Source organism: Podarcis tiliguerta, assembly GCF_965153285.1.
Source record: "Podarcis tiliguerta genome assembly, chromosome: 11".
NCBI classification, from domain to species: domain Eukaryota; kingdom Metazoa; phylum Chordata; class Lepidosauria; order Squamata; family Lacertidae; genus Podarcis; species Podarcis tiliguerta.
The window spans coordinates 34,993,464-35,020,608 of NC_139544.1; the positions used below are offsets into that span (position 1 = coordinate 34,993,464).

Genomic DNA, 27,145 nt, shown 5'->3' on the forward strand with positions numbered 1-27,145 from the left:
GAGTTGTTTAACTTTACTTTTCTGTCTGAAAAATGGTCCCCAAAGAATATCCTTTCTTCTTTCTATCTTTTAAAAAGGTCTGTTTCAGAGTCTGGAAACCCTATAGGTGACAGAATATTTAAGAGTCTATAAAACACAGCTCCATCTACATTAAATATTAAAAATAGATGATACAAAGTTAGTCAGGTCTAAAATATATTGCTAAAACTAATATTTTACAACTGGATTTTAGACTTTGGCTGCATTCACATGTCATGCAGAGCCATTTTATAAAAGACAAAGGTGTGTGGTTCAATTTGTTAAGAGGTTGCATAGAGTTGTATCCAATGTTAGTCATGCTCAGAGTAGACCAAATGAAATTAGTTCTTCTGAGCATCTGACCTAGCAGAGTGTGTAGAAAAATGGATGAATGCAGAACCTTTTCTTCCTTCCTCTTTCCTCCTCTCCTCAAGCTTCATTTGCTCCAGAGAAATTGGCCCTTTTGCACCTCTGCTCAGTGACCAGTTGGCCTCTGCTGTTTAGGAAGTACATATTTTCCTCATGTTAGTGTTCTTTTTCTTTCTTTCTCTTTCCCTTCCATAGAGCTCTGGCACTTGAGCAAACTCAAGAAGGCACTACAAGTCTTGGATTGAAATTAACGTGTTAATTTAGTTTCCTGAATTTCCATATCAAGAACTATTTTAGCTGGCAACACTGCTTGGTATTTAATGTGCTCCCTAGGTTGTTGTTTTTTTGTCACTAGTAGAGATTTAGGGTTGTTTTCAATATTAGTTCCTTTGAATAGTTATTAAACCTTACTACCAATATAACCAATTAATAAACACCCCACCTTTTGTAATTGGACCTAAACTAAAGTACCTAATGAACTGCACCTAATTTCCTCTTTTAGTATTTAAATCTTTAATGGATGCACAAAGCACACCACAGGTTATAAAAGTTCAATTTTTGCTAATACTCTTATTAGCTCTATTAATCAGGTCAAACACACTACAGGAACAAAGAAATTCAAAGGATAAAAATTAATTATGAACTAAGAACCTTATTAACATCACAATCACGGCTTTCACGAGGTACATACAGCTCATTCGGGTGACACGGGATGACATTTCATTGCTACTATTTTCAGTTCATTACAATGTCTATCACTGCAACTATTGGTCACATTTACATGCAACATTTCTTAAACACAGCGTAAAGTGACATACATTGAGGTTCCGAGGTGTCCCATCCAAGCACTGATAAGATGCAAACCTAGTTAGCTACAGAAAATACTGCTGAGTATTTTGCACTGATACCATAATTCTGACCCACTTATAACCGCATAGGTATATGCAATACTGAGATTAACTTTTAAAAGATGCATTCTTAACAACATTGCTTTCTTTATCAGATATACAAACAAAGATCTCAATTCTGAGTGGCAGTCCTTACGTAGCACAGACCCATCCGTGCACAAGAGGGAGATATCGGTAGGGGGACTCAAACAGCCCACTAAGAATGCTCAGTGTGCATTGAATCCTGGCTTGAACAACAGCATTCCACACCACAACATTTTGTTGTGTGTGACACTTGTAGCAAGTTTTAGATAGCTTTCCAGTCTACTTAATGATCAGATAATCTTGCACTAAAGTCCAGCGCATTGGCCAAAACGTTGTCATTCTTCCAATAAAGTTTTCAGTTTGCTTATTGGAATCCCTTCTTCATTCAAAACATTGGTCAGAGATCCAGAGAGGTTTTTGTACAAATAACTTATTACAAACTGAGACAGTGTTTGTTGTTGCTGCTTCAGTCAATTTCCCTTTCCAACCGCAGCCCCTAGGTGCGATATTGCTCTGGAGGGTCCCCTAAGTTGTAAGGGCAGCTTCTGTGAGATGTATGAGCAGGAAGCGATTGGCTGTAATGTCCTGGTGCAGACAAAGAAGACAGTCTATATCTTCTTTGTACCATGTAATGGTCAAAAGACTGAACTTTGCATCAGAAGGTACCTGGTTCAAATCTTGTCTCTACCATGAACTTCTAGGTGACCTTACTAACGCTCCCCACCCCAACCTCAGAAACTGTCGCCTGCAATATGACCTGGCTTACAGAAGGGGTAGGAAAACATGGACATGGCTCCATGGACCAGGTTCTTATTAGGTTTATACAAAATCTGACAGGTGGGTAGGCCTATCCACTTAGCAATCACCTGAGGTCACTATGGCAGCACTTCATAGCTCTTTGCTAAAACAGAAGACGAAAGCTCAATTTAAGTAGGCAGTTAAAGGCAAACCCCTTCCTGATGACAAGCGGTGTGTACTGAACACCTTGTTAAAACGAAGGGTTGCCCCTCCATTTTAGTATAGGTTTCAATGCAAACCCCTGTCATCAAGAAGGGGGCTTGTATTGAATTCTGTCAAACTGAGCGGAATGTAAGTCTCCTCTCAACAGCTGATGAGCGGGAGATTAAATCCTGCTGCCATGACTACACATGCCAGTTCCCTGAGGAATTGAAACTCCCACCCCGGCTAATTGGAGTGCTGTCAGCTGATGGACAAGTGGGTGTGCTTAAAAAAAGAAACCAGCCTCAAGGACAAAACTAGAACCCACGGCAAACCAAGATTGGCCCATGGGCCAGCGGTTCCCTACCACTGCCTCACAGCACTGTTGTAAGGACTGCAGCTACATAACGTATGTGAGACATTTTGAGCACTTGAAGGCATTATACAATTGTTAATACTTTCATAATTGTTTTGAAGTATGTGATTTTTCTTATTCCAATAAGCCTTAAATGCTGAACCTTGCACCTTCCCATTCTCATTCTGCACACGTGGCTAAAAACAGTTTTAACATTAAACAACAAATACTCAGTGAGGCAACATTTTGCAACCATGGATTTATTTTTCAACGCTTTCTATCAATATGTTATTTTGGTTTTTTTAAAAAAAAAAACTACTGGAGGGAAACATTTTTTGGCTGTATTGCAACGGCAAACATACCAACAACTCCCCCCCACCCTTCTATTTTACAACCCAGCAACCATGTTCACTCAACCCAAGCAAATTTCTGTAAAAACACCACAGTGCTTTTAGGGCCAAATGCAGCTGTAACATTGAGCTTGTATCAGGAGTTTCAAAGTCAGGTTTCCACAGTGTTGCTTGCCACGGAGAGTGAGCCTTCTACTCAAACTGGAAATGACAGAGTGGGTGGAAACCACCCTGGCAATTGTGCAATGATCCCTGCCCCTCCCTGGCTCTAAAGTGGGGAGGAAGGATGGAGGTGATTTGTCTACTATAATCAGAATGCCTTGACCATGAAGGCCTAACCAACTGGAAAGATTTCCAGAGATGAAAGGGAAACAGAGAGCAAGAGTCTCCTTGGTGCCTCTCAGTTAAGGTGACTGGAGTATCATGACCAAGCAGCAGCCTGATTGGCAACTGCTGCACAAAATAAGGAATGGGAGGTTGGATGTTCCTTGACTACGGTGTCTGTAAATGCAACAGCCAGACAGGGAGGAATGTTATTTGTGGGGGGTGGAGAGGCACTAGATTCTTGCTTCAAGGTGTGGATCACCTGACCCTTCTCCCCTTTATTTAAAAACTTTTTTGTTTCTTCAAATCTTCATTTACAGGGCAACTAGAGGCACTGCAAACTATAGCAATCTATGGTATATCCCAATATCCTCCCAATACTCAAGAGAAGCTTTTCAGGGGCTGCATTGAGTAGGAGGGATCAGTAATAAATAGGTGTCCTGCCTTTCACAAGTGGAGATGCCTCTACTAGTGTCAAGTCACCACTGGGGACAATCTTAATTGGGCTGTTACACTCTGCTTTGTACCATTCACTCATGAGCAGAAGGGTCCCTATTTTCACATTTGAAATGTTAGAGGGCATATCACTGCCAACAGGTTATCTTCAGAGATTCAGTTGCCACACAAAGTTGGTTTGCATTTGGCATCTACATCTTAGTAGAACAGATGCAGTTTAAAAGGGTGTTTTTCTTTTTTTGGGGGGGGGGTGAGTTTAAAATTATAAATTACATTTTTCCTTTAAAAACTTTCAAAGCAATTGCTTCACAGCTATTTCCCCAGCCTATAAAGGAAGCAAACCTGTGCCTCTGCTGTAAATAAATGTGCAGTGCAACATCTACTGTGTTTATACAGAAGATTTACTGCTTCCACTACACTTCCTCTCAGGTTCCACAGCAATTCCTAAACAATAGTTGCCAAGCCTTCTCTAAATAATCAGAAGACAATCAGGTCAAGGAAAGAGAATCAGAAACCATACATCTGTTCACAATTGTTGTGAAGGGGCATGTTCCACCAGTGAGGTAGTTTCACAAGTTGCTTCAAAGTTACAGGGATTGGAGCGTTTTTAAGTAATAATCTAAGAAGATGAGGGCTTCTGATTTTTAAAAGACGTAGTTGCAATGTTACCAGATTATATGTTCTTGCAAAATCATAAAATTTGGTAGTGTGTATTTAATGAAAATACAACAGCAAACACTGCTATATGTGACTATGGCTCAATACTAACCAATTTATGACACAAATATTACATTTTATTATAAATAGCAGATAAAGATCTGTGAAAAAAATTCTTTCAGTATCAGGAAGGGGGACGGTGTAACTCTAGCATATCAATCTGAGGTCTTTAGAATGTAATTTTAACCTAAAACATTTTCTTCAAGTCTGGACAGTAAATCTGCAGCAATATGGTTTTTTAAATCCTATGCTACAATAATTTTCTCACTTAACATTCTAAATGACAAATCTGAACAGTACAGATTGGTATCATATAAAGTTGTTATGGTACTAATGGAGGAACAGCTGAAGCTAATTATTAACTAGCAGTGCATATAATCAAATATGGGATCCGCCTGCTTTCAAAGACATAGAAACCAAAGAGATAAACTGACAGGAGCCTCTTTATTGGGTTTTTGTCCTAAACAATATGTGGGAACAGGGTGCACAACCAATGCAGGATTGAACCCTGCCCTCCTGCCCATCAGCCGTAATCACCAGTTATATCATCTAATGGGCATGGTTTGGAGAAAATGGCCTTTCAGGCCAAACTGAACCCCTTGGCAGGCCAAGACTGGGTTGGATTCCCATCCCTTTTTAAAATTAACTAAACTTTTTAGTCCTACTTTTTAACTTGGTCACATTCATGCCTTCCCTCAAAATTAGGAGTGCTAGTCTGGTAAGGATGCACAGAATTATGTTAGAGTTCTCTTGTCCCCTCACAAGTTCCCAGGGATTATTCAGGAAAGAAGAGGGTTACTATTAAACTGCTTTAAATTACTGCCATGCTACAGGTAGCTGTTGCTGCAACTTTACACTACCTAGCGAATATATTTTAGGACGCAAACTCCATAACTGTTTTTGCAAAATCATAAAATTTGGTAGTGTGTAGTTAATGAAACCACAGCAGCAAACACTGTTATATCATCAAGTGACTACGGTTCAATACTAACCAATTTTGAGACATTGCCCATCTGTCAACCATGCGAAATCATAATTATGTTGTTTCATGGCCACCCACCTGCCAATTTAGGCTGGTCACAGTAAGGATCTGGTCTGTGGAGTTTAAAAATGTTCCCCACCCCTGATGTACAAGAAGACCCCAATAAATGGGGCAACAAGACATTTTAAAGTATTTTTGTTAACACAAATATTTACAAATTAATGAATGGCAAAATCTTCTTAGAAAACATACCTTTCCCACTTTTAAAAGAGGCAAGCTGCTGTTTCAAAAGTGGCTTGTCTCCTTGGCAGCAGAAACACTGCACTAAAAAACAAACAAGCTCCAGCTGTACATGTGGTTCTTACACATGCGATTCAGGTCTCTTGAGCCTGGCCTGGACAAGGCTTTTTTTTTTAAGCCCCATGATACACTTTAAGAAACATGTGATGAAGCCACCTGAAGCCTGAATCACACATTAATACCAAGAGCATGAGAGCTCCTACAGCATGGGTGCTTCCATACAGATCTGCTGATGAATCAGGAAACAATCATGTGGTCAGCTGATATGCTGGTCTTAAGATGGTTTCAGAATTATTGCAATATTGCTCTTAGGTGTGTACACTGGTCACAAGATTCAGTTCAGACCATAATCTGGTGCTCTAGAAAACAGTCCATTAGCATCCAACACACTTTATTGCTTAACTCACTTTGCAGGCCAACCAGGTCTACTTTGTCCTCCCCACCCTTCCCTATTAGAAGTGTGTGTGTGTGTGTGTGTGTGTGTGTGTGTGTGTGTGTGTAGTTTAGCATTTCCCCCTCCAAGATAAATGGATGAATTCTGAAACATACTAGCCTCGCCAGAATGGATAAAGCTTGCCAAACAATAGGCAAATAGGTCCAGGGGCTTTTGTGCTAGGAATATTTAAATTTGATTTGGGAGTCACAAATAACTAAAATGGATTTATTTTTGGGGTAGTATCATTCCCACTGATTGTAAGCTTGAACTTTCAGTGGTATCTGCTCTCTCTTCTTCATCAACCCACCCCAGTATTATTCCTTGTATGATAAGCTTAAAGATGCTACTTTGATTTTTGACAGATACAGGTAAGCAGAAATTGTTCTGATGTCTGGATTGCTGAGGCACCGTAAAGTGCTTCAGTGTCCCTGCTTTTGTCTCTTGCTCTCTCCTATACTTCTCATTTCAATTCTAACAGATCCCCAAAACCCTATGAGGCACCCCACTTAGAATTGGTATTCACCTGAATCCAATGCACATGCTTGATTGCTGTGCATCTCAGAATTTTATACTGTAAAAAAAATTCTTGCAAAGATTTTCTATTTTTCCTATAGCTAACTAAAAAATATTGACAGTTCTTATGCAAGTATTTCCAAACCATATTTCTCTGACAGAATATTACACTAAAAATTATTCATTTTTTTACCATATTCGCTTGTATTTATTATTGTCTGAAAATGTACATAAAGCACGGGCACAAAGAAACTTTAAAACAACACTTACTGTAATGACAGCCTTACTCAAACAGATTGAGCCTCTGCAGCCATACTCAGTTTCATCTTCAGACTTGTAGTAACTTAGAGTATTGTTCTTCAAGACCACCCACCGGTCCTGCCACCCATGGATGTAGTTGGTCCACTAAAGAAAACAAACACATACATTTTTTAATCAAACAAAGCTCCATACCATTTGTGCATAATTTTCTTACGAGTGAAACCCAACCAAGTCATACTCAGAAAATAGACCCAGCGAAATCAAAGTTACTTAAATTCATTTACTTCAATAGCTATACATACTCTAAGTATGACTAACATCAAACACCACCCAGAGTTTTTCCAGATCTTGTTTTAAAAATTCCCCCCATAAAAATAAACGAACTGTTACAATTTATATGCTAATGTATAGTGCTTTAATCAAAAGTTACAACACAGAGTAAAACATGGTTCTGATGCAGACAATCTGAAAATAAAATGCCAATTCCTTAGAAAATAAGTGTTCAAAATAAACAAGATCAGATGTAGTAGGGACAATCATAACAATACCATTTCAGAAGCAGCAGATCTGCCACAATTCACAATAAACATTAGGTGGTTATGTCCTATCACCAACTATAAGCTCTAGACTGAAATACATGGTTTGTACAGTATTCCTGTAAATCTGGGCTGCCTTTTAAGAAGAGGCTAGTCTACGGTCCTCATCATGAAGAAACTGATTGTTCAGAATAAATATGTTGTAGGCTCAGAAACAAAAACAAAAATTGGACACAGATTTTAAATGTTTATATTCGCTAGCCTACACTTAACTATTTTCCCCACACACATATATTAAACTCCTTGCTCTCTCATCTCTTTGTCAAAACAGTCATCACTGTGAAATGAGAGTAGCACGATAAAACAGTACATATAACTAAAATGTACACTGATGCACATACTTTATTCAGAAGAGCTATCGTGTTTCACCTGGGTGGAAAGCTCAATGAGTAGATCACTATGTGATCTCCATGTGCTTGAAAGGAACATTTAATAAATACAAAGCTCCACAGTAAACTAAAGTATATAAAATGACATTTGAATATACATTTAATATTTGGCATTAACACCCCGTTAGCATTGTGCAATGGATTTTGGGTTCCTAAAATAAATACTACTGGTAATACTGCATTAACGTCTATGAAAACAGATTCATACAATCAGTCGTAAGTACAGAAGGATTCACTAGCTTCATCAGACTTTATCAGATTTTAGCTTCAGGCGATCTGTAACCTCTGCAAGGGTAGAGTACCAAATGTGAGTATGGCCCACAGAATGATGCGTACTAATGGTTTCCTGAAATGACTTAGGGAAGGGATATTGCTGGTGAAACTGCCAGCACTGGTTTCCACTGGGAACGAGGCGAGGTGGAATAGCACTACCTCAAAATAAGACAGAGCTGTCTACTTTTTCTTGGGGGCTCCTTGCATGTATATAAATATATTCATCTGTAAGTTAAAAAAAAATTCACATCCAAAACCTGACAAGCACCTGTTAGCTTCCAGACAGAATGCTGTTCAGGTGATAGTTTGGCATGGGGTGTGTTTACAATGGGGGTGGGGAGGTAATTAGCCAGCTCAAACACCTATCAGCTTAGAAAAAGCATTCTGGAAGCAGGTGTTGTGATGTGTTCTTCAAAAAAATAAAAAGCCCTTTATTCCCTAGACTACACAGTGATGTTTGAGGTGAAAAGAAAATGAATAAAGTTGATTTTTCCATTTACTACTCTCCAGAATTCTCATCCAAGCTTAATAGCTAAAAAATGCCTGTGTTTTTTAATGTTAGATTGCTTTGAGCTGTTTCACAGGAAGCAATTCATAAATGGAATGAAATAAATGCTTTTATTTATCTTTTTCTACTACCTGCCACCCAATTCTTTAGTACAGTAGATACTGCCTCAAAGATGGATTAGAAAGAAAGAGGGTTCATTCTTTCCCATCCTCCTGAACTCTGCCTACAGAAGACTAAAAAGAACAGGAGCTGAGTACAGTGGTGCCTCGCAAGACGAAAAGAATCCGTTCCGCGAGTCTTTTCATCTTGCGGTTTTTTCGTCTTGCGAAGCAAGCCCATTGACGGATTAGCGCTATTAGCGCTATTGGCACTTTAAGGGCTAAAAACGGCTTTTCAAGGCTTAAGGGATTAGCGGTTTTGCTGCTAAAATGCTTTTAGTAGCTTAGCGATTCAGAAAAAGGGGTTTTGGAGCAAAAAAACCCCTCAAAATCTTTCGTCAATTTTCGTCTTGCGAAACAAGCCCATAGGGAAATTAGTCTTGCAAAGCACCTCTGCAGACGGAAAACCCTTTCGTCTTGCGGGTTTTCCATCTTGCGAGGCATTCGTCTTGCGGGGCACCACTGTATACTGCAACATTTTGCTGCAGATAATACTTGTATCAAAATAGGCATTTACAGACACTAGCTGCTTGAGTTCTAAAATACCTGGCATACAGTAGTGGGGTATGGGGGAAAGCTGACCAAAATTTTTCCTGGCTTTTAAAACTGCCAATTTGTTGCTATGTGCTTGATATCCCTAGGTTTTAGTTCTATATGAAATATTTTATTTAAACAATCTGCTTTTCTGTCCAACAGATGCCGAAGGCAGCTAACAATTAAACTATGCACAATTTAAGAAACATGTTAAAAGCCAATTGAATACTAAAACATAAACACAGCAGTAGATAAAATGTACATAAAAACTAACCAGATTAATGCCTGCCAAAATAAATATAAAGTTCTTTAAACTATTTCACTGGTTCAACACTGAACCTTAGAGGTCCTTTTCAGAGGTCAAACAATGAACTCCAACTTTTATGTTAAATTAATGAAGAATAAAGGTAAAGGTACCCCTGACCGTACGGGCCAGTCTTGCCAGACTCTAGGGTTGTGCGCTCATCTCACTCTATAGGCCTGGAGCCAGCGCTGTACGCAGACACTTCCGGGTCACGTGGCCAGCGTGACAAGCTGCATCTGGCGAGCCAGCGCAGCACACGGAACGCCGTTTACCTTCCCGCTAGTAAGCAGTCCCTATTTATCTACTTGCACCTGGGGGTGCTTTCGAACTGCTAGGTTGGCAGGCGCTGGGACCGAGCAACGGGAGCACACCCCGCCGCGGGGATTCGAACTGCCGACCTTTCGATCGGCAAGGCCTAGGCACTGAGGCTTTTACCCACAGCGCCACCCGCGTCCCTAATGAAGAATAATTAAGCACAAATAGTCACATATATGCTTCATGGGTTAGCACTTCAGTTTTTGAACCAAAGAGATTGAACCGAAGTAAGCAACCAGTTTTGTGCATTCTAAGCAGACACCCATATGAGACAGCAGAACTCTGAGAATTCAATAGCTAATTCAACTTAAGTATCAGAGGACTGCAAGTTAATTGACTGCAAGTTAATTGACAGCAAGCTGAGGAAAATATTTTAGATCAACAATAGGCAGTCCTATTTAGGTATGGGGTACTGTCAGAATTCTTAGGGACCACTAGCAGTCAGTTTTAAGGGTCTGGGCAACACTCAGTGCCTTGAGTTTTTCCAGCTAACAAGGGTTCTTCTTTTGTTTTATAAAAGGGCGGAGTTTCAGAAATCATTTTGAAGTAAAACCTTGACTTAGCATTGGAATAAAGCCAGGAAAGGAGCAATGTGACCACAAGTTTCTCTTTGGAATCCCACACAATCCTGGTTAAGTCATAGTTTGTCTTACCATGATTTCTGAACCAGACCATTGTGTCCTCATAGGATTGTCATAGTGAATGGAAATGGTAATTACAGAAGCATGCCTTTGTGCCTGTATAGCTGCATTTTTAAACAATTCAAATTGGCAAGTACAATACATTAATCATTAGAAACAAACACAAAGTTTTATACATACACTCGAAATAAAAAAGTATTCAGTTCTTAGTTTAAAAAAAAGTTTTCATTTCTTTTAACTTAAGTAAACATTATAATTGAGAAAAGCCACCAGGATTTATTTCCAATAATACAATAATCAGTTCCACACATTTCACTGCTCAAAAGGCAAACAGAACTATTCATCACAGCATAGAAAACAACATGAATAGACAAAGCCATAGTGCAGTTCTTGGAATACAGAGTTCAATTCTTGCCATCTGCAGTCAAGCAAGAACAGGTACAAAGAGCAACCAAGATTTAGGCATATTTGCAAGGAACCCCTATCAGTGGGCCAATGCAATTATTAGAATCATCTAAAGTGCCACAAAGTATTGAGGAGAGTTTTGATTTTTCATTACTTTGTGACATCTGAGATAACCCTAATAAGTCACCAATTTATTATGAATAAAATTCAATGGTATTCATCTACTGGCAGAATGGACACTGATGGGGGAATAAATTTCCTCTCCCAATCATCTGGAATAGATTATGTGGGTGTACAGTCATTACAGAGGAAGGTGGTGTCAGCTTAAGAGTCAATTTAGGAATTTTGGAGGTTTTCTAATGAACCATGGCTACTTACTGCTGAAAACAGACATCATCACCACAATTTTCACAGGTCATGTGATGGACCCAAGATTATAGGTAATAGCCAGTGTTAGTCATACTCATGAATAGACTCATTGAAACCAATCAATTTAAATTACCCAAGTCCATTGATTTTGATGTGTCTATTCCAAGTATGACCAGATATCATCCTATACATTTGCATGGCAAAAGTGAAGAGAAAATAACTTACTCTTTCCCAAATAAATGAACTCATTCCCTACCAGTATGAGGAGTCTTGAAACTAAGATGAAAAGTTATTTACCGTATTTTTCCGTCTATAAGATGCCCCCTATTTTAGGGGATTCAGATTTGAGAAAGTAGGGGGAGATGTATCCGTGTAAAACATGTTCCCTAATTTTTGACATTATTTTTTAGGGGGAAAACCTAGTCTTATACACGGAAAAATACAGTAATTGATCAGTGAATTTACTGCAGCATAACATGAATTACACTTTTTATATAGACAGATGTTTGCAGATAGTAATGATGTGAGTGAGACAGCAGATTTGCCACTACAATTGGTGGCATTCAAGTCAGAGTTGACTAACTGAGATAAATGTTTTCATTGTTTTCAGTAGGTCTACTTGTAGTATGCCTACTGTTTGGTATCACCCTTTTCTGCAGTTAAATTTGTTTTTAAAGTACATTGTTACCTAAATTTTATTTGCAACACCGTGAATGGATACAGTATCAAAACAGGCAATTTCAAAGTTGCAACTAACCTTTTCAGACTACTATCCCCTAGACGCCAAACCAACTATACAATCTAAGCATGCTAAATTAGCATGCTAACAAGCTGATATAGGGTAAACAATATTTCCACTCAAACTTTTCCAGAAAATCCATACCACTGTCCCAGATTAAATTCATCAAAATGTAAAGATGCCCTGGTTAGAATCACAGAATTGTTGAGTTGGAAGGACCACGAGGGTCACCTAGTCCAAACCCCTGCAATGCAGGAATCTTTTGCCCTTGGGACTTGAACCCATGACCCTGAGATTAAGTCTCTCATGCTCTACCAACTGAGCTGGAACTCTTCAAATTATTCTTAACTTGTAACAAAATACTAGGACTAACCCAAAGAGAATTAGTTACTTCAAGTTACTTCAGGTAACTAAGTAAACATAATATTAAAATATTAAATAAAAGTAACTTAAATAGCAATAAAGTTTCCACCACTGATAAGTAAGATCATAATAGAACAGTCACTGGTTAACCCTTCCTCAATGGATCATCAAACAATCTAGTTTTAATTAATGTTCAGTAGAATTACTGAACTGAGGATTTTACTTTTAATGCTACTTGTATCTTAATAATATAATCCATATCTTAAAATATATATGCAATGGGCAATAACCTTGTAGAGCGGCATTTGATCAAGAGTGAAAGAAATTTTTGCAAGTTCTTCCAGCTGCCGTCCCCTGAACTTTTCATGTCATCTTCCACATTCTTCTGAAGGGTCCTCCAAACTTCTGGAACTCATTTTTGCGAGGTTCAGGGGCTGCAGCAGGAGGAGGGGATTGGCAAAAACAATCTCCCATTCCCTTATGTTAATGGACATCTCTTAGATCAAAAGCCATTCCACAACAATGAGTTTCATTCTATAAGTTAAAATATATAGAAAGTCTTAAATTAGAGTTGTATAAAGAAAAAAAGATTGTACTAAAGATAGAAGCAAGCGTAGCAGTTTGACAAGCTAACATACAGAAAATTATTCTTTGTATAGAATTCTACAGTGATAATATATGTGCATGCATAATATGCACTTGCATAAGTTGCCATTCAAGTGGGCATTCTATAAGAAAACAAATGATGGGTTTTTTTTTTGTTCCTGTACCTTATATTTAGCAGAAGACTGTATTCTTGCTTTTTAAATCCTTGAAAATCTACTAATTTCAATTTATTTCATTTAATTAATGAAGACACAAATCACAAAGAAAGTTCTAAAAACTATGCAGTAATGTAGCTCAGCTTTTTAATATGCAACAGGTTAGAGACATTTTGCAATTTAGATTTCCTTTCATTTATTCCTGTGTAGATGAGAACAGGAAAGGCATCCTGGCTAACATCAGGGGTGGGCAGCCTGGAAAGCAACATACATTTCAACCTTGAGATTTAACATTTGGAAGTCACATGATGACAAGGAGCTGGAATAATGTTGGTATAAATTGTACATTGGCTAATAATAAAAGTTGCATTAAGTTGCAGATTGAGTTTAAAACAAAAACTAAAACTAAACAGTTGACAAGAAAAGAAAGTTGTCAAGGATGTTGAATAATTGCCACATTACATACTGTACACAACCGTCAGTAAATCCACACTGGTTGTGAGCATTACAATTCTGTTCAAAGATGAGTGCAGGTGAGCATTCTGTGCTTATGCTTTAGAGCAAAAATCAGGCCATTTAGCTAAAGCCAGCAGGAATAGTCAGTTTTGAAGAAAGCTGCACTAGACTCAACCCCAGGAGTCTCCATTCCTACTGAAAAATGGCAGAGAGTTGCTTCATATCCTTGCTGTAACAAAGATGCCTAAATTCCTTCTGGCAGCTAACTATCATCTAAAGTCATACTGGGCTAAAGGGCTGCATGAGTTTCCAATCTCTGAGATCTGGACAGCATGCCATGTGTCATATTCTTGTTACCTGATCCAGAGTCCCCATTTGCAGCACTTTATCTACGTTCTACCGGGACGCGGGTGGCGCTGTGGGTTAAACCACAGAGCCTAGGACTTGCCAATCAGAAGGTCGGAGGTTCGAATCCCCACGGTGTGAGCCTCGGTCCCTGCTCTTGCCAACCTAGCAGTTCAAAAGCACGTCAAAGTGCAAGTAGATAAATAGGTACCGCTCCGGCTGGAAGGTAAACGGTGTTTCTGTGCGCTGCTCTGGTTCGCCAGAAGCGGCTTAGTCATGCTGGCCACATGACCCGGAAGCTGTACGCCGGCTCCCTCAGCCAATAAAGCGAGATGAGCGCCGCAACCCCTGAGTCGGTCACGAATGGACCTAATGGTCAGGGGTCCCTTTACCCTCTACCTTTATCTACCTTCTAATTCAGAAATGACAATACTTGGGAATTTATGTTTAGTTTCCCTATAAATACGTGAAAACTAACTGGACTGCAAAAGCTTTTTCAGCAATAACGTTTTCCAACTCGAGCATCTCATAGCTTGTGCTTTCACTGCTTGCTTCAGTACACAAAACAGGGTCAAAAACATAGTGCAAGTGAAACTGCTTCAAAAAGCACAATTACCATTTAGTTTCTGAAGGACTTAATCATATTGCTAAAACTTGATGTCTTGCTTAAAAACTTAGCTTTCTGTCTGAATAATGACTCCTTTGCAAGTTTCTAAGTAGCAAAACCGCAAAGGATTCACGCTAAAAATTAGAAATAATACAGGGACTGAAGCTTTAAAGTCCTCCAGTTGTGTATACAGCTGCTTTCTCCTGTACTTTCTCCCTATACTGTCCCTCCAGTCAGTCTATTTTACTGCACTGTTTAGAGCAAAGGTCACACCACTCTTCTCTATGGTACAATTGTGTGTTATGTGTTCATGCATATCACATGATTTTGTTTCCTTCGTTTTTTTAAAAGAGGGAGAAAACCGTGTAAGGTTTCGATTCGCAGGCCCAAGAAGTTAGCTTTTCCAGTCCTGCAGAATCAACGAGTGGAAGCGCCCTGAGCGATTCCCCATACAGGCTGCCTCGGCAGCATTACTCAGCCAAGCTGTGGCTACAAGTGAAATCTAGTCAGGATTACCAGGCTCTTGAGAAGAACCTGATGGAACAGATTGATCTTTTTTCCTTCTCCGCTGCATCACACACACACACACACACACAGAGAGAAATTAAATAATAAAAGTCCCACTCCAATGAGCGCGAATATTATTTTACCAAGTCACCCTTCCTCAAACCAAGACTCATACTTTGATCATCAAGGAAAGGTGGCAGCGGCGGGTGGACTCCTGGGGAATAGAGAAAGTGACATTCACAGACATTTTCCACCTAGAAAGGGCGAAGGCTTCGCTCTGAAACTAAGCAATCCGCCCCTCTACCCGGATAAATGGTTTCCAAGACTGCGGAGGTGAAGCCTTTTTTTAACACACCACCACCACCAAACCGGTATAATAACAAAAACAGAAGCCACAACACCCAGTGGGAGGCGGGGAAGGAGATGTGCGGAGACCTCCCTCTAAGCTGGGGAAGAGGGCAGGAGGCTCCTAGGCCGCCACCCTACCAGGCGAGGTGGCCAGTTATTGCGGGGAGAGGGGGGACTCGGCGCCAGGCTCCCACAACCGGATACCCTACCGCAGGGGGCGCCCCCCCATGTCCCCCGCCGACCACGAAGGAAACGAAGTGGGGGGGGGGAGCTCAGGTGAAAAGCCAAGCCGAGCACGACCGCTCCGTGGCGGCGAGAGGAAGGAACCTCCTTACCTTGCTGAGGACTCCGCAGAGCTCAACAGGCGGCCCGGACTCGGTCTCGGGATCCTCTTCGGAGCCCGAGGAATTCCAGCTTTGGTTGTCCGACATGGAGGCGCCTCCCTCACAGCCGTTGCCAGCGGGCAGCGAAGCGACGAGGCCGCCGCGGGAGCTCGCTCTACCTGCCTGGCGCCTCTCTCCGCGAGGCTCCGCTGTTGCTCCTGCCGCTGCTCTCGCTGCTGCTGCTGTCGCCGACGCCGCCCCAGCCCTTCTGCCTGTCCCCTTCTGGCCGCCGCCGGGACCGCAGCGCCCGACTTAAACCCCAACCCCGCTCAGCGCACGCTGGCAGATAGTGCCGACCATCTGAAGCAGCCACGCCGCGGAGCGAGCGCTCGCCTCTCTCTCCCTCTCGTCTCTTTCCTCAAAGCGACGCCGCTGCTGCCGCCGCCACCGCTCCCGCCGCCATCTTACTCGAGAAACTCGCTCTCAGCCACTATAATTCGCCAAGCCCTACCCGCCCTGGCAGCGAAGGCTTTTGGGTCAACGGCATGCTGGGAGGTGTAGTCCGCTGAGGGGTTGGTTTCTGGCGGGCGCGCTGCCCTCTGGGAAACGGGGCGGGGTCGGTGGAACCAGCGAGTCGTCGCGTTCCTCGGGGCTTCTTGGGTGCTGTAGTTCTTGGGCGCGGGATTCTCAAGACGCCGGCAGTCGTCCGTTCTCTTTTCTAAAGCCTCGGGTGGTCGCCATCTTGGCGCGGCTTAATTGTTGCGGAAGCGGGGGCTGGTGAGAGACTGAGGTGTGTCTACCTGAGCTTTGCTTTCCCTTCGCCTGCTATATTGCTCTTCTCGCCTCCCCTGACCTCGTTTAGAAACAAATATGGGAAGGGAAGCGAAGGAGTTCCTTCTCAGCAATGGGGCAGCTGCCTGTGTAGCCACATACTATAGGCAGATAAACACATATAGGGGTTTTTAGTGGCTCCGGGCAGCCGTGCATATGTAGTGTGTGCATAACCAACGCTTAAACCGAAGGAAAGGGAAACTGCAGTCCTTTGCAATAGCTACGTGGGAGAAATAGTTACTTCTGAGGAAACATGCACAGCAGGCTCGCTCCGTAAGAGACAGGCAGCGACGCCTCTGTTGCCATGGTTCGTTCCCAAGTGGCAGAAGCCGATTTCAGATTTTTATTTATTTTACCGTGACATTTTGTGGCGCTGCTAATTGTGGGGGGATGAGAAATGTGCTTGGTTTTGGACTAGGCTAGAGCAGGGAAAAGCAATTTCTCATTTTGGGGGGAGTGTGCAAAATCATCCAGCCTTAAGGAACTAAAATGCATCTTGCGGTATACACTGCCCTCTTCACAGGTAGCCAGTGACACGAAGTTGTTTATTAGACTTATTATAGCCACCTATCGATAAACACGCATGGGGTGGCTGACAGCAAACATACTAGAATCACAAGACCGTATGCAGTAATAATTAAAGCTTAGTAATCAACAATAAAAGGCAGCAGCCCCCTGCCCCAAAATAACTACCTGTATATTTGATTTCCTCCAGCTGTTTTCCCATTTCCCATTATATCTTAATCTACATTCAACAGTATAATGTAGATTAAGATATAAAGGAAAGGAGGGCAGGGGTGTAGCAAGGGGGGTGCAGTAGGTGTGATCTGCCCTGGGTGTCCCCACTGCGGGGGGTGGCAAAATGGCAGGCGGCACTCACTATGGGGCCTGCAGCGCACTAGAGCCACACATCTCCGGCGCCCATAGGCTCCACACTGTCCTCCCACTGCCTCCCCCCCCCCAGCTTTAGGGCGGCTGAGGCCCTGTGGTGTGCCTCGTCCCGTCCCTCCCTAAGGGCGCTGCGCCCCCCCGTCCCTGTGGGCAGTTCGCCCTGCCCCTGGGCGTACTGCCCCAGGTGCCCGAGAGGCTTCTACCATTGCTGAAGGGGGGAACTAGATGGAGGAAATAGACTATGCAGTTACTTTTGGAAGTATAGTGGTACCTCTGGTTACGAACACTTCAGGTTACGAGTGCCACTAACCCGGAAGTAGCTGCTCCTGGTTGCGAACTTTGCCCTAGGCTGCAAACAGAAATCACGCGCTGGAGGTGCACATGCAGCGGGAGGCTCCATTAGCGAAAGCACGCCTCAGGATAAGAACGGTTTCAGTTTAAGAATGGACCTCCAGAATGAATTAAGTTTGTAACCAGAGGTACCACTGTACAAGGAACCATGGAAGGAGAAGAAGGGAAGTCATTGGATGTACTGTTGTGTATTTAATGATGGAAAATGTATATCTGAAAATTTAATAAATACATTTAAAAAACAAAACAATAAAATAACTTCCTAATAAAAGCATAAAATAGTTTGCAGTATGGTGTTAAAAAACTGCTTAAAAACCTCAGAAAATCTTCCCCTGTTACCAAAAAGGCTGTAAAGAAGGGACTGGAGAGGCATCTTTGCAGAAGTTGTTTTGCGACTCAGATACCACTTCCAAAAAGGCTCTGTGGTAGCTCCAAGGTTTTCAGCAACTCAACCTGGTAGCTGCTGTGTTAAATCAATAGCCTATCTAGCGCAGCATTTTGTTCTCACAGTGGCCAGCCAGATGCCTGTAGGAAGCCCACTATTGCAGGAAAATGTTACAGTTCTCCCCTATTTATACCAACAACTGGTATTCAGAGACAAACTACCTCTGGTATTAAAGATAATGAATAGCCTTGCCAAGAATCCTGCTGCAGAAATTCCATGTAGATGAGTAAGTGACCTGGTAGAATCGTGATATATTTATTTGGTCTCCATAATAGCCATGGAGCAGGAAAGCCCCTTTATGCACATCTAGCACAGGAATTAAATAGGCTGGTGCAAGACCTCTCTGATAGAAGTTCTTTTTATTTTATTTTTAACTATCCTGTGGATAAGAGGGCTGGTAAATTTGTAGGCTATTAACTTTTGTGGGCTTCTTTGCAAGATTGCATTAGAACAAGTCTTTGTAGAAGAGGAAACAGTATTACTTAAAGAAACAGGAAGATCTGGTGGCAGGGATCTTGTTGCAGAAAATAGGAATTTTGGGAATTATTTATGAAGCTTGATCTAGGGTGGATGAAGATTTGAAATTATATCAAGCCTATTTTTAAATGACAGTTAAAAAAACAGCATAGCAAACTAATAGCCTGATCTATTGTTTTAGGCAAAAAATACTGTTTTGAGTTGCATTAATAGAAACACAGCATCCACCACTTAGGGAGTAACCATCTTCTGCTTGGCTTTGATCATGCTTTTGCTGGAACGATTTTGTCTTGTGTTGATAGCCACACCTAAGGAGGATGCAGACAAACTGGCGACAGTTCAGAGGAGAGTAGAAATAGATAAGAATGTGAGAAATTGGCTGTAAGAAATAGGAAAGGAAGAATTGCCTGTCTTGTGAAAATAGTACTGTATTAATGACAAGGTATTTTAGAAAGGTTGCCATAAGGAAGTGAAGAACAATTGTTCCCCTTTTGCTGCCCTTTGCCTTAGGATAATTTCCAGTGCAAAGCCAACAAACCAGGAATAATGTTTTGCCTAGAAATGTTGCTAAATTGCTACTTTGGAGAGTTCGGAAATGCAACTTTTAGGGAATATGTTTCCTGTTGCAGTATGTAACCTGACACTTGAATTCTCAATGTAAATTAATTTGCTATTTATTTTTAAACAAACCTTTGGCTGCTTATGGGACGCAGGTGGCGCTTTGGCCTAAACCACAGAGCCTAGGGCTTGCTGATCAGAAGGTCGGCGGTTTGAATCCCCACCACGGGGTGAGCTCCCGTTGCTCAGTCCCTGCTCCTGCCCACCTAGCAGTTCGAAAGCACGTCAAAGTGCAAGTAGATAAGGTAGGAGGTAAAGGTAGGAAGGTAAGGAACGCCGTTTCCGTGTGCTGCTCTGGTTCGCCAGAAGCAGCTTAGTCATGCTGGCCACATGACCCGGAAGCTGTATGCCGGCTCCCTCGGCCAATAAAGCGAGATGAGTGCTGCAACCCCAGAGTCGTCTGCGACTGGGCCTAACGGTCAGGGTTCCCTTTCCCTTTCCTTTGGCTGCTTACAGATGAAGAGCTGTGGGGATAATTTCCCCTTTAGCACTACAGTGGTACCTTGGTTTGAGAACAGCTTGGTTTATGAACAACTTGGATTAAGAACGCTACCAACCGGAAGTAGGTGTTTTGGTTTGTGAACTTTGCCTTGGAAGCAGAACATGTTGAGTGTGTTCCATTTGTAAATTGAGTCCCCTGTTGCTATGGGAAAGCACGCCTTGGTTTAAGAAAGTTTTGGTTTAAGAACGGACTTCCGGAACGGATTAAGTTTGTAAACCAAGGTACCACTGTATTGTGACACACATCCTGCTTGATTACTGTAATGGGTGATGGGCAAGAGATTTGTAGTTGTGGGAGGATTACTGTTCACCCTCTGCTTCTAACTGTAGAAGCTTTCCGTGTATAGGTGGTAGCCTAGGCTTGATACCCAACAGTTTCTGATCTAGGCAAATTAATCTCTATTAATAAAATAAGATAAGATAAATAAATAAAAATAGCCTTGCACAGTTTGATTGGGCCAGGTTTCCAGAAATACCTACATGACCATTTATAGGCAAATGTAGATGGAAATAATAGAATTGTTGAGTTGGAAAGAGACTACAGGGGCCATCTAGTCCAACCATTTGCCATCTTTGCTGCTGAAAACAAAGGTGTGTTTCCCACAGTAATAGTAATTTGCAACACTGTCCTGGGTATATAGTTAATTACAGGTTGGATTTACAATTTTACCCTTGACAATTAACTGAGCAAATTACATAATTGCTTATCTTGAAGGTGTGTACTTAGAGGGCTTTCTCTGTTCCCTCCACATCCTATACATGGTACTGAGGTGTCTGAAATTATGACAACCAGGAAGAGCAAGTATATTGGAGGGGCTGCTGGGTCAGGTCTACAGTATTTTGTTTTTACAGTAAGAATGAATAGTCCCCATTAAATTGATTGGTGTAAAATAAACTCTCCATTAACTTCTGTGGCACAAAGGTACTGGCTGGGCTGCAGTAGCTCAGTGGCAAAAGGCAAAGGGCTTTCAGTTCCATGACTTCACAAATTCAAACTATGCAGATACTTTGGATACTTTTATAGCTTAAGGAGAAGAGGAGGTATACAGGCCATTGTCTATGGATGTTACATAGAAAACAAATGATGTTACATAGAAAACAAATGAAAAACCTATATTACATTTTGGCATGTTTCATTGTCTCATAAATTACAGTTGCCCTATTTGTTGATGCTTCAACATAATCTTATTTCTAAAGCATTTTAAGCCTTGCTTTCTCTCTAGCTTCAAGCTAAGATTTTCTCCATCCACATTTGTATATGCCAAATGGTACGTTAGCCTGCATTTTGTGTGGGTGCAAGGGAAGCCTAAAGGATTTGTATTCAAGTTCTTGTCAGCTCTGATGGAACCAAAATAATCTGAATAACCTGTCATAATTGAAAAATGCTAGCCTAGATTAATGCTATTAAAAGATCACTCTGAACTACAACCATTTGAAGGAAATTATGCCTAGAAATTCAGTTTTACTAGTCTATGGTTAAAAATATTCAGTTGTACACTATAATATATTGTGCATTACAAGCTGTGCTTAAGATGCTTACGCTTGCTCTCATTGCTAAATGAAGGCTATAACAATGCTGTAGTTTTAGCCATTCATCTGAAAGAGCCTAAGGCAAACCAAACATCCTAAGTTCCTGAGCACATGCAAGCTAATCACACTTTCTCCTTGACATTACTGTATTACTATTCTTGAAACTGACAAGAATCTTGTGTTCCACCAGGGCTCTTAAAAATTGCAAAAGCTCTATTGAGTGGAAAGAATGCTCCTGATTGTTCCAAAGGATTTTATGAGTGGATACAAACAGTGCCTCTCTAGGATTCTTGTATTTAGGAGCCCAGCTATGGGTGGAGGTGGTTTGATGATCCTTAAGCTTTGGTGAATGCCTTTTGCTGAATTGAGTTACACTTTAATAGTTAGCTAAAAATCTGCTTTAAGGATACCTCTTTATAAAATAAAGATTAGTACTCCACTTGAAGAAAAGTCAAAGAATTAGAATTCAGTAGAATGAAGAATTTGAAAGGATAGACATTTAGTATAAACATTCTTAAATAACATAATCATAACTGAACTTCACCAACTTTGGTAGTATAGAAAATATTCCTGTGCTCTGTGTTGTTACCATAGAAATTTAGCAGATCGAAATTCACGTACTGAAAATCTTCCAATGCAATTGACTTATTTTTCCTATTTTTATTTTTATCTTTTGGGCTATGGCTCTAAAGGTGTGTACAATCCATTCAAAAAGCAAAACAAATCTGTAATAATATGAAGTACGGTTATTTACATTATATACTGTAAAGGGAAATCTTGTCAGCACCCTGAGTTACGAGACACGCTTCTTCTGCTTCATAATTGGGTAGAAGGTGAAAAGGGTGCTTAGTAGCTGCATTGAGTGACAGGAGGATGTTGTAGGAGGTTACCACGGGGTGGTTTGTGTGCAGGGGATTGCACAAAAGGAGTGGGGAAGCATGAAGATGGGGGCTGAAGGTGAAAAGGAGTGCAAAGCAGGACTGCAGTATAGAAGAGAAGTGGCTTCAGATATGGAACTGGGAAGTTGAAAAGCAAGCTTGGTGGTTGCATGGAGTGGGAAGGGGAAACTCTAGGAGAATAGCAGGGGCTGGCAAATGGAATGAGCAGGAGTTCAGCCCCTAATGTGTGCTGTGAAACCGAACCATTACAGCACCGAGTACACTTTTGAGCATTCATAGAGCAGCAGTAGTCACTACTGTATTTCACACCCACAATTATTTGTAGCGAGGCTGTTGTCTCCTGATGTTACCACCACAGCTGAATAGTAGGGAAGAAAGGGCCAGACTTCAGAGCACTGATAGCTCTGCTGACACTGCCACAGTAGCAGAGGAATTGCCACAACCAACAGGGAGGGTATCCACGGGCCACATAAAAAGGTTCCCCTCTCTTGTACTGTAGCATTATGATGTGATAATGTCAGTACAGTGGTACCTCGGGTTAAGTACTTAATTTGTTCTGGAGGTCCGTTCTTAACCTGAAACTGTTCTTAATCTGATGCACCACTCCTGCTGCCGCTGCGCCACCGCTGCACGATTTCTGTTCTCATCCTGAAGCAAAGTTCTTAACCCGAGGTAGTATTTCTGGGTTAGCGGAGTCTGTAACCTGAAGCGTATGTAACCTGAAGCATATGTAACCTGAAGTGTATGTAACCTGAGGTACCACTGTAGTACATCCAGCAAAATTATGCCGTTTGTTTTTTTCAGGGCAAGAACTGAGAATCTGTTCAGTTGGTTGTGCAATGGAAAATGCAGATAAAGGCAATGCTTCTTCCAGAGAGGGACTTCTGCTTAGACTGGGCCTCAATGATAACAAAGCTGGAATGCAGGGGCTGGATAAGGAGAAGATCAACAAAATCATAATGGAAGCTTCCAAGGTTTGTTTGTATAAACTCTCACAAATGCTTTAGCTATTCACAGGTATTGATTACATTCAATAAAAACTGTAGGGTTTTTACTAGCATGCTTTATTGTTTAGTGAAGAAGTCAAGGTATCCTCCACATCCATTTTTTGGGGGGATGTGTATCTGTCTTAAGAGAATATGTCTGCAGGCAAGTACTGACTCATCTTTAATCTCTGTGCAGTGCTTATCAAATTTTAGGCACGCTGTAAATTAAAATGAAGCTGAATTATTATTTCTAATCAGTGTGAGATGCCAAATAATTGATTGCTTTTTAAAATTGCTGCCTTCTGTGCAAATTTTGAATATTGTGCATGTAGCACAGATGTAATGTTGCAATGCCTATGAAATGTTGTGTTTGGTAACATTATGCTAGCCTAGTGCAATATTTATAACATTTTACCATGTTGCTCAGTGGCTTATCAAAAATAACGCATCATCACACAAACAAAATGTGTGTGCAAATTAATATTCAGGCAGTGTCTTTTGCTGGTGCTCTGTGTATCTTCATATAATTTTTATTGAGTGACTCGACTTCCACCTTCATTTGCTGCTAACTGCTGTGATGTCTGGCATCCTGAAAGCTGGTGTAACAAATACTAGGGCTGACTAAATTTTTAAAATGTGTTTTTAATGTTCTCTATAACTTAAAAATAATTATGTAAGAATTATATCAAACTGCACTAGACTAGATAAGGCTAATGATGGATATTAAATAATTTAAATCTGTTTTGCAGGGTTCTAAATTTTATGAAAATGAGCTGAAGAAGGATCAACAAGTTAATGAGCGAATTGAAAAAATCCTGAAATTAAAAAGTAAAGTAACCGACCAACAGCTTATGAAAGCACAGATAAAGGTAATATGTATAAACTTGATTCATTTAGGAGAGGAAAGTATTTTTAGGCAACCCATGGTATTAGCCTCTTATGTAAACATGAAGTTAAGATTACTTTTGACAAAGCATTACCACTTAAATAAATAGAAGCTTGTTTGATAAACCTGAATGATATGTGAAGCAATCTCTTGACCAAACTCAATGTGCATACTTCTGAAGTGCCTCAACTCGTCTTTCAAGTCTGCTAACCTTCAGCTTTAATGCTCTCAGACACTATTGTTGAATTTCTATTCTTGTCATGTTGGGAGTGAGGAGTGAGGTCAGTGCATACCTTCCCAGCAATCTTGACCATTATGACTGAGGAAAAAAATCTGTAAATACCAGTGGTTTAGATACAGAAAAAATAGATTCAAATTTAGGTTCTTTAATTTTATTTATTATGCAGTTCTGGGAGCACTTTGGAATTGGATTTAACATAATGATTTGGTAGTTCAAAAGGAAAACAGAATAGAAAAACTGTGGGAGAAATTTATATTATTGTTCCTCCTTACTTCAAAAGCTATTCCGTACCTGTGATTATATTCAAGATCTTATGCTCATATTCATATTGTTGGTTTTTAAATATATGTTATAAGGTATATTATCAACAAGTAGATTTATGTATAAATCTTCCAATCACCCAAAGTCCATGAAAGGAAAAGGAGGGTTCCCGCCCCTTAGCTGAGCAAGCCTCAAGGTCCCTGCTGCTCACCCGCAGGACCTCAGAGCTGGGTGTTTGGGAGCTGTTTAAAGATCGCAGGTAAAACCACCACTGCTCCTGAGTCCCTCTGCTACCAGCAGCCCAATGTTGAAAGCGGCACTGGTAGCAGAGGGACTCAGAAGCGGCGTCAGTTTCACCCCCAATATACCATAAGGTGAAGCCACCATCATGGTCTGCCCCTCATACTGGTCCTGGATGTTGTATCAATACACCACCAAGGCCTAATTCAGATGCATGGCTTATATTCACAGGGAGCCATGCATGTAGTATTGTGGGCCCAACGTTGTGGAACTCCCTTCCCATTCAGGTCAGACAGGTCCTCTTCCTGTTGAAATTCTGCCACCTACTGCAGCCTTCTTTGTTTCTGCAGGCATTTTAGATGAAGTTTTAACCACCACCACCACCCTATTCTGTACTGTATTTCTTGTATACTGCTTAGAGACTATTGTAGTTAAGCATTACATAAATTGCTTAAATAAATAAAATAGCCATACTAAGTTTATATTAGAGCTTCATATGAGTTACTCTGAGCCCTTCTTTTCCCCATACACAGAGTGCAAGATTGGTACCACAATTACCATATGTATGTGCACCATTTCCCCATGCCACGATAAACGAACAAAAAGTAGCATAGAAGCCACGTGGTGGTTGCTTTGTAAGACAAACCTCAGTGACTTGGGACATTGATTAGAAGCTGTAATGTTATTTATTCCACCTCATTGAAAACTGAATGATTTGTAATGGCATGGGGAGGTCATGAAGCAAGGCCCATTATGTCTTTACATTGTTTATCTTTGTGTGTAAAGCTGTAAAGCACTCCTAAAATAGTTAACGTCTAAAGTGCCGAAGCTATTCTTATAGTCTTGGCCAAATCAGATACTGTTTTCCCGCACAGCAAGATTACCAAAATATCTTTTCCATTTGTCTCTGTATATTATATTACTTTCCTTTAGAGTGTTATATTGATAAGAATCATTGTATGCCACAAGAAAATTTATCTAATTCTATCTAATGGTATATATTTACTTATGTGCAGATGGATAAGCTTGCAATGAAGTTAGATCAGAGCCGTGATCTTAGCTGTACCATTGTACACATTGACATGGATGCCTTTTATGCAGCTGTTGAACTGAGAGACAATCCTGAATTGAGGGACAAGCCCATAGCAGTGGGGTCAATGAGTATGCTGGTAAGGTGGAATATAACATTTGCTACAATTCTCTCCCCACACCGCCCGATATTTCCAAGTAGCTTGTTTCTAAACTTGTGATAAAGAGATATTCAAGCTAAAGAGTTAGTTCGTTTATTACATTTTAATCTCACATTTTCCCTCAGTAAGTTTAAGGCATCATGCATGGTTCTCTCACCACCATTTATTTTCATGAAAACCCAGTAGAGTAAGTTAGGCAAGAAGTAGTGACTGGCCTAAGGACACCCAGTGAGATTCATGGCGGGTGGAGATTTGAACCTGGCAGTGTACATAATACTGGCTTAAAACATAGCCAGGTAAGTCACTCTTTTTCTCAATTTGGACTGCTGCTGGTTTGGGGGGAAAACACATCAAAACACAGTGTTTCCTAAGGAACGAAAAGACAGATACAGGATAGGTGTGGATTTTGGCAGATTTTGGCAAACCGGTGGTGGGAGTACACTGAATGCATAATAAACAAGAGTGTGTATATAGCCATAGTCAAACAGTCTAACTGCATCACGGGACCCCTTTTTCAGCCTGAGTACTACAAATCTTTCTGGGTAACCTTCCAAAGGCCACAAGACATTTGTGGGTGGGGCCAGCAGCAAAAGTGGGCAGAGCAACAAATGTCACTTTTACCTTTATATGGTGGCCAATTTCTATACAAAGCCACATGCTCCTATTAGTCCTCCAGCTGAACAAGCAAGAGGCATGTTCAAGGGCACATTTTATCCAGGCCAAAATACTAAAGGTGCAAAATAGATTCTTTGAGGAGTGTGGCCTGGGGAGTAGTCTGAGAGCCAAACAGAGCGGCATGGAGGACCACATTTGGCACTCAGGAATGAGGTTTCCCATACTGCCTCAATATATTGGTATCTGTAGGTAAACTCGCCTCCTTTGAGCTTATATTGAACTACTGGTTG

General features: G+C 41.0%; 2 protein-coding genes across 6 annotated transcripts in view; one reads left to right on the forward strand and one right to left on the reverse strand.

The window, feature by feature from the left end:
* Positions 1–16,131, reverse strand: part of CERT1 (ceramide transporter 1) — a 49,705-nt gene extending 33,574 nt beyond the window's left edge. For 3 of the 4 annotated variants that reach the window (XM_083404023.1, XM_083404024.1, XM_083404022.1), the window contains exons 1-2: positions 15,906–16,041; positions 6,962–7,096 (exon numbers count right to left, since the gene is read on the reverse strand). In XM_083404023.1, coding sequence (XP_083260149.1) covers positions 6,962–7,096; positions 15,906–16,001 — 231 coding nt within the window. In that variant the 5' untranslated portion in view covers positions 16,002–16,041. Of the gene's footprint in view, positions 1–6,961; positions 7,097–15,905 lie in introns of all 4 variants that reach the window. The other variant, XM_083404021.1, reaches the window with a different exon arrangement.
* A 375-nt stretch (positions 16,132–16,506) lies between these two features.
* POLK (DNA polymerase kappa) overlaps positions 16,507–27,145 on the forward strand; it is a 28,889-nt gene continuing 18,250 nt past the window's right edge. The window contains exons 1-4 of one of the 2 annotated variants that reach the window (XM_083403900.1): positions 16,507–16,683; positions 23,241–23,410; positions 24,172–24,291; positions 26,067–26,219. In XM_083403900.1, coding sequence (XP_083260026.1) covers positions 23,276–23,410; positions 24,172–24,291; positions 26,067–26,219 — 408 coding nt within the window. In that variant the 5' untranslated portion in view covers positions 16,507–16,683; positions 23,241–23,275. The remainder of the gene's footprint in view (positions 16,684–23,240; positions 23,411–24,171; positions 24,292–26,066; positions 26,220–27,145) is intronic. The other variant, XM_083403899.1, reaches the window with a different exon arrangement.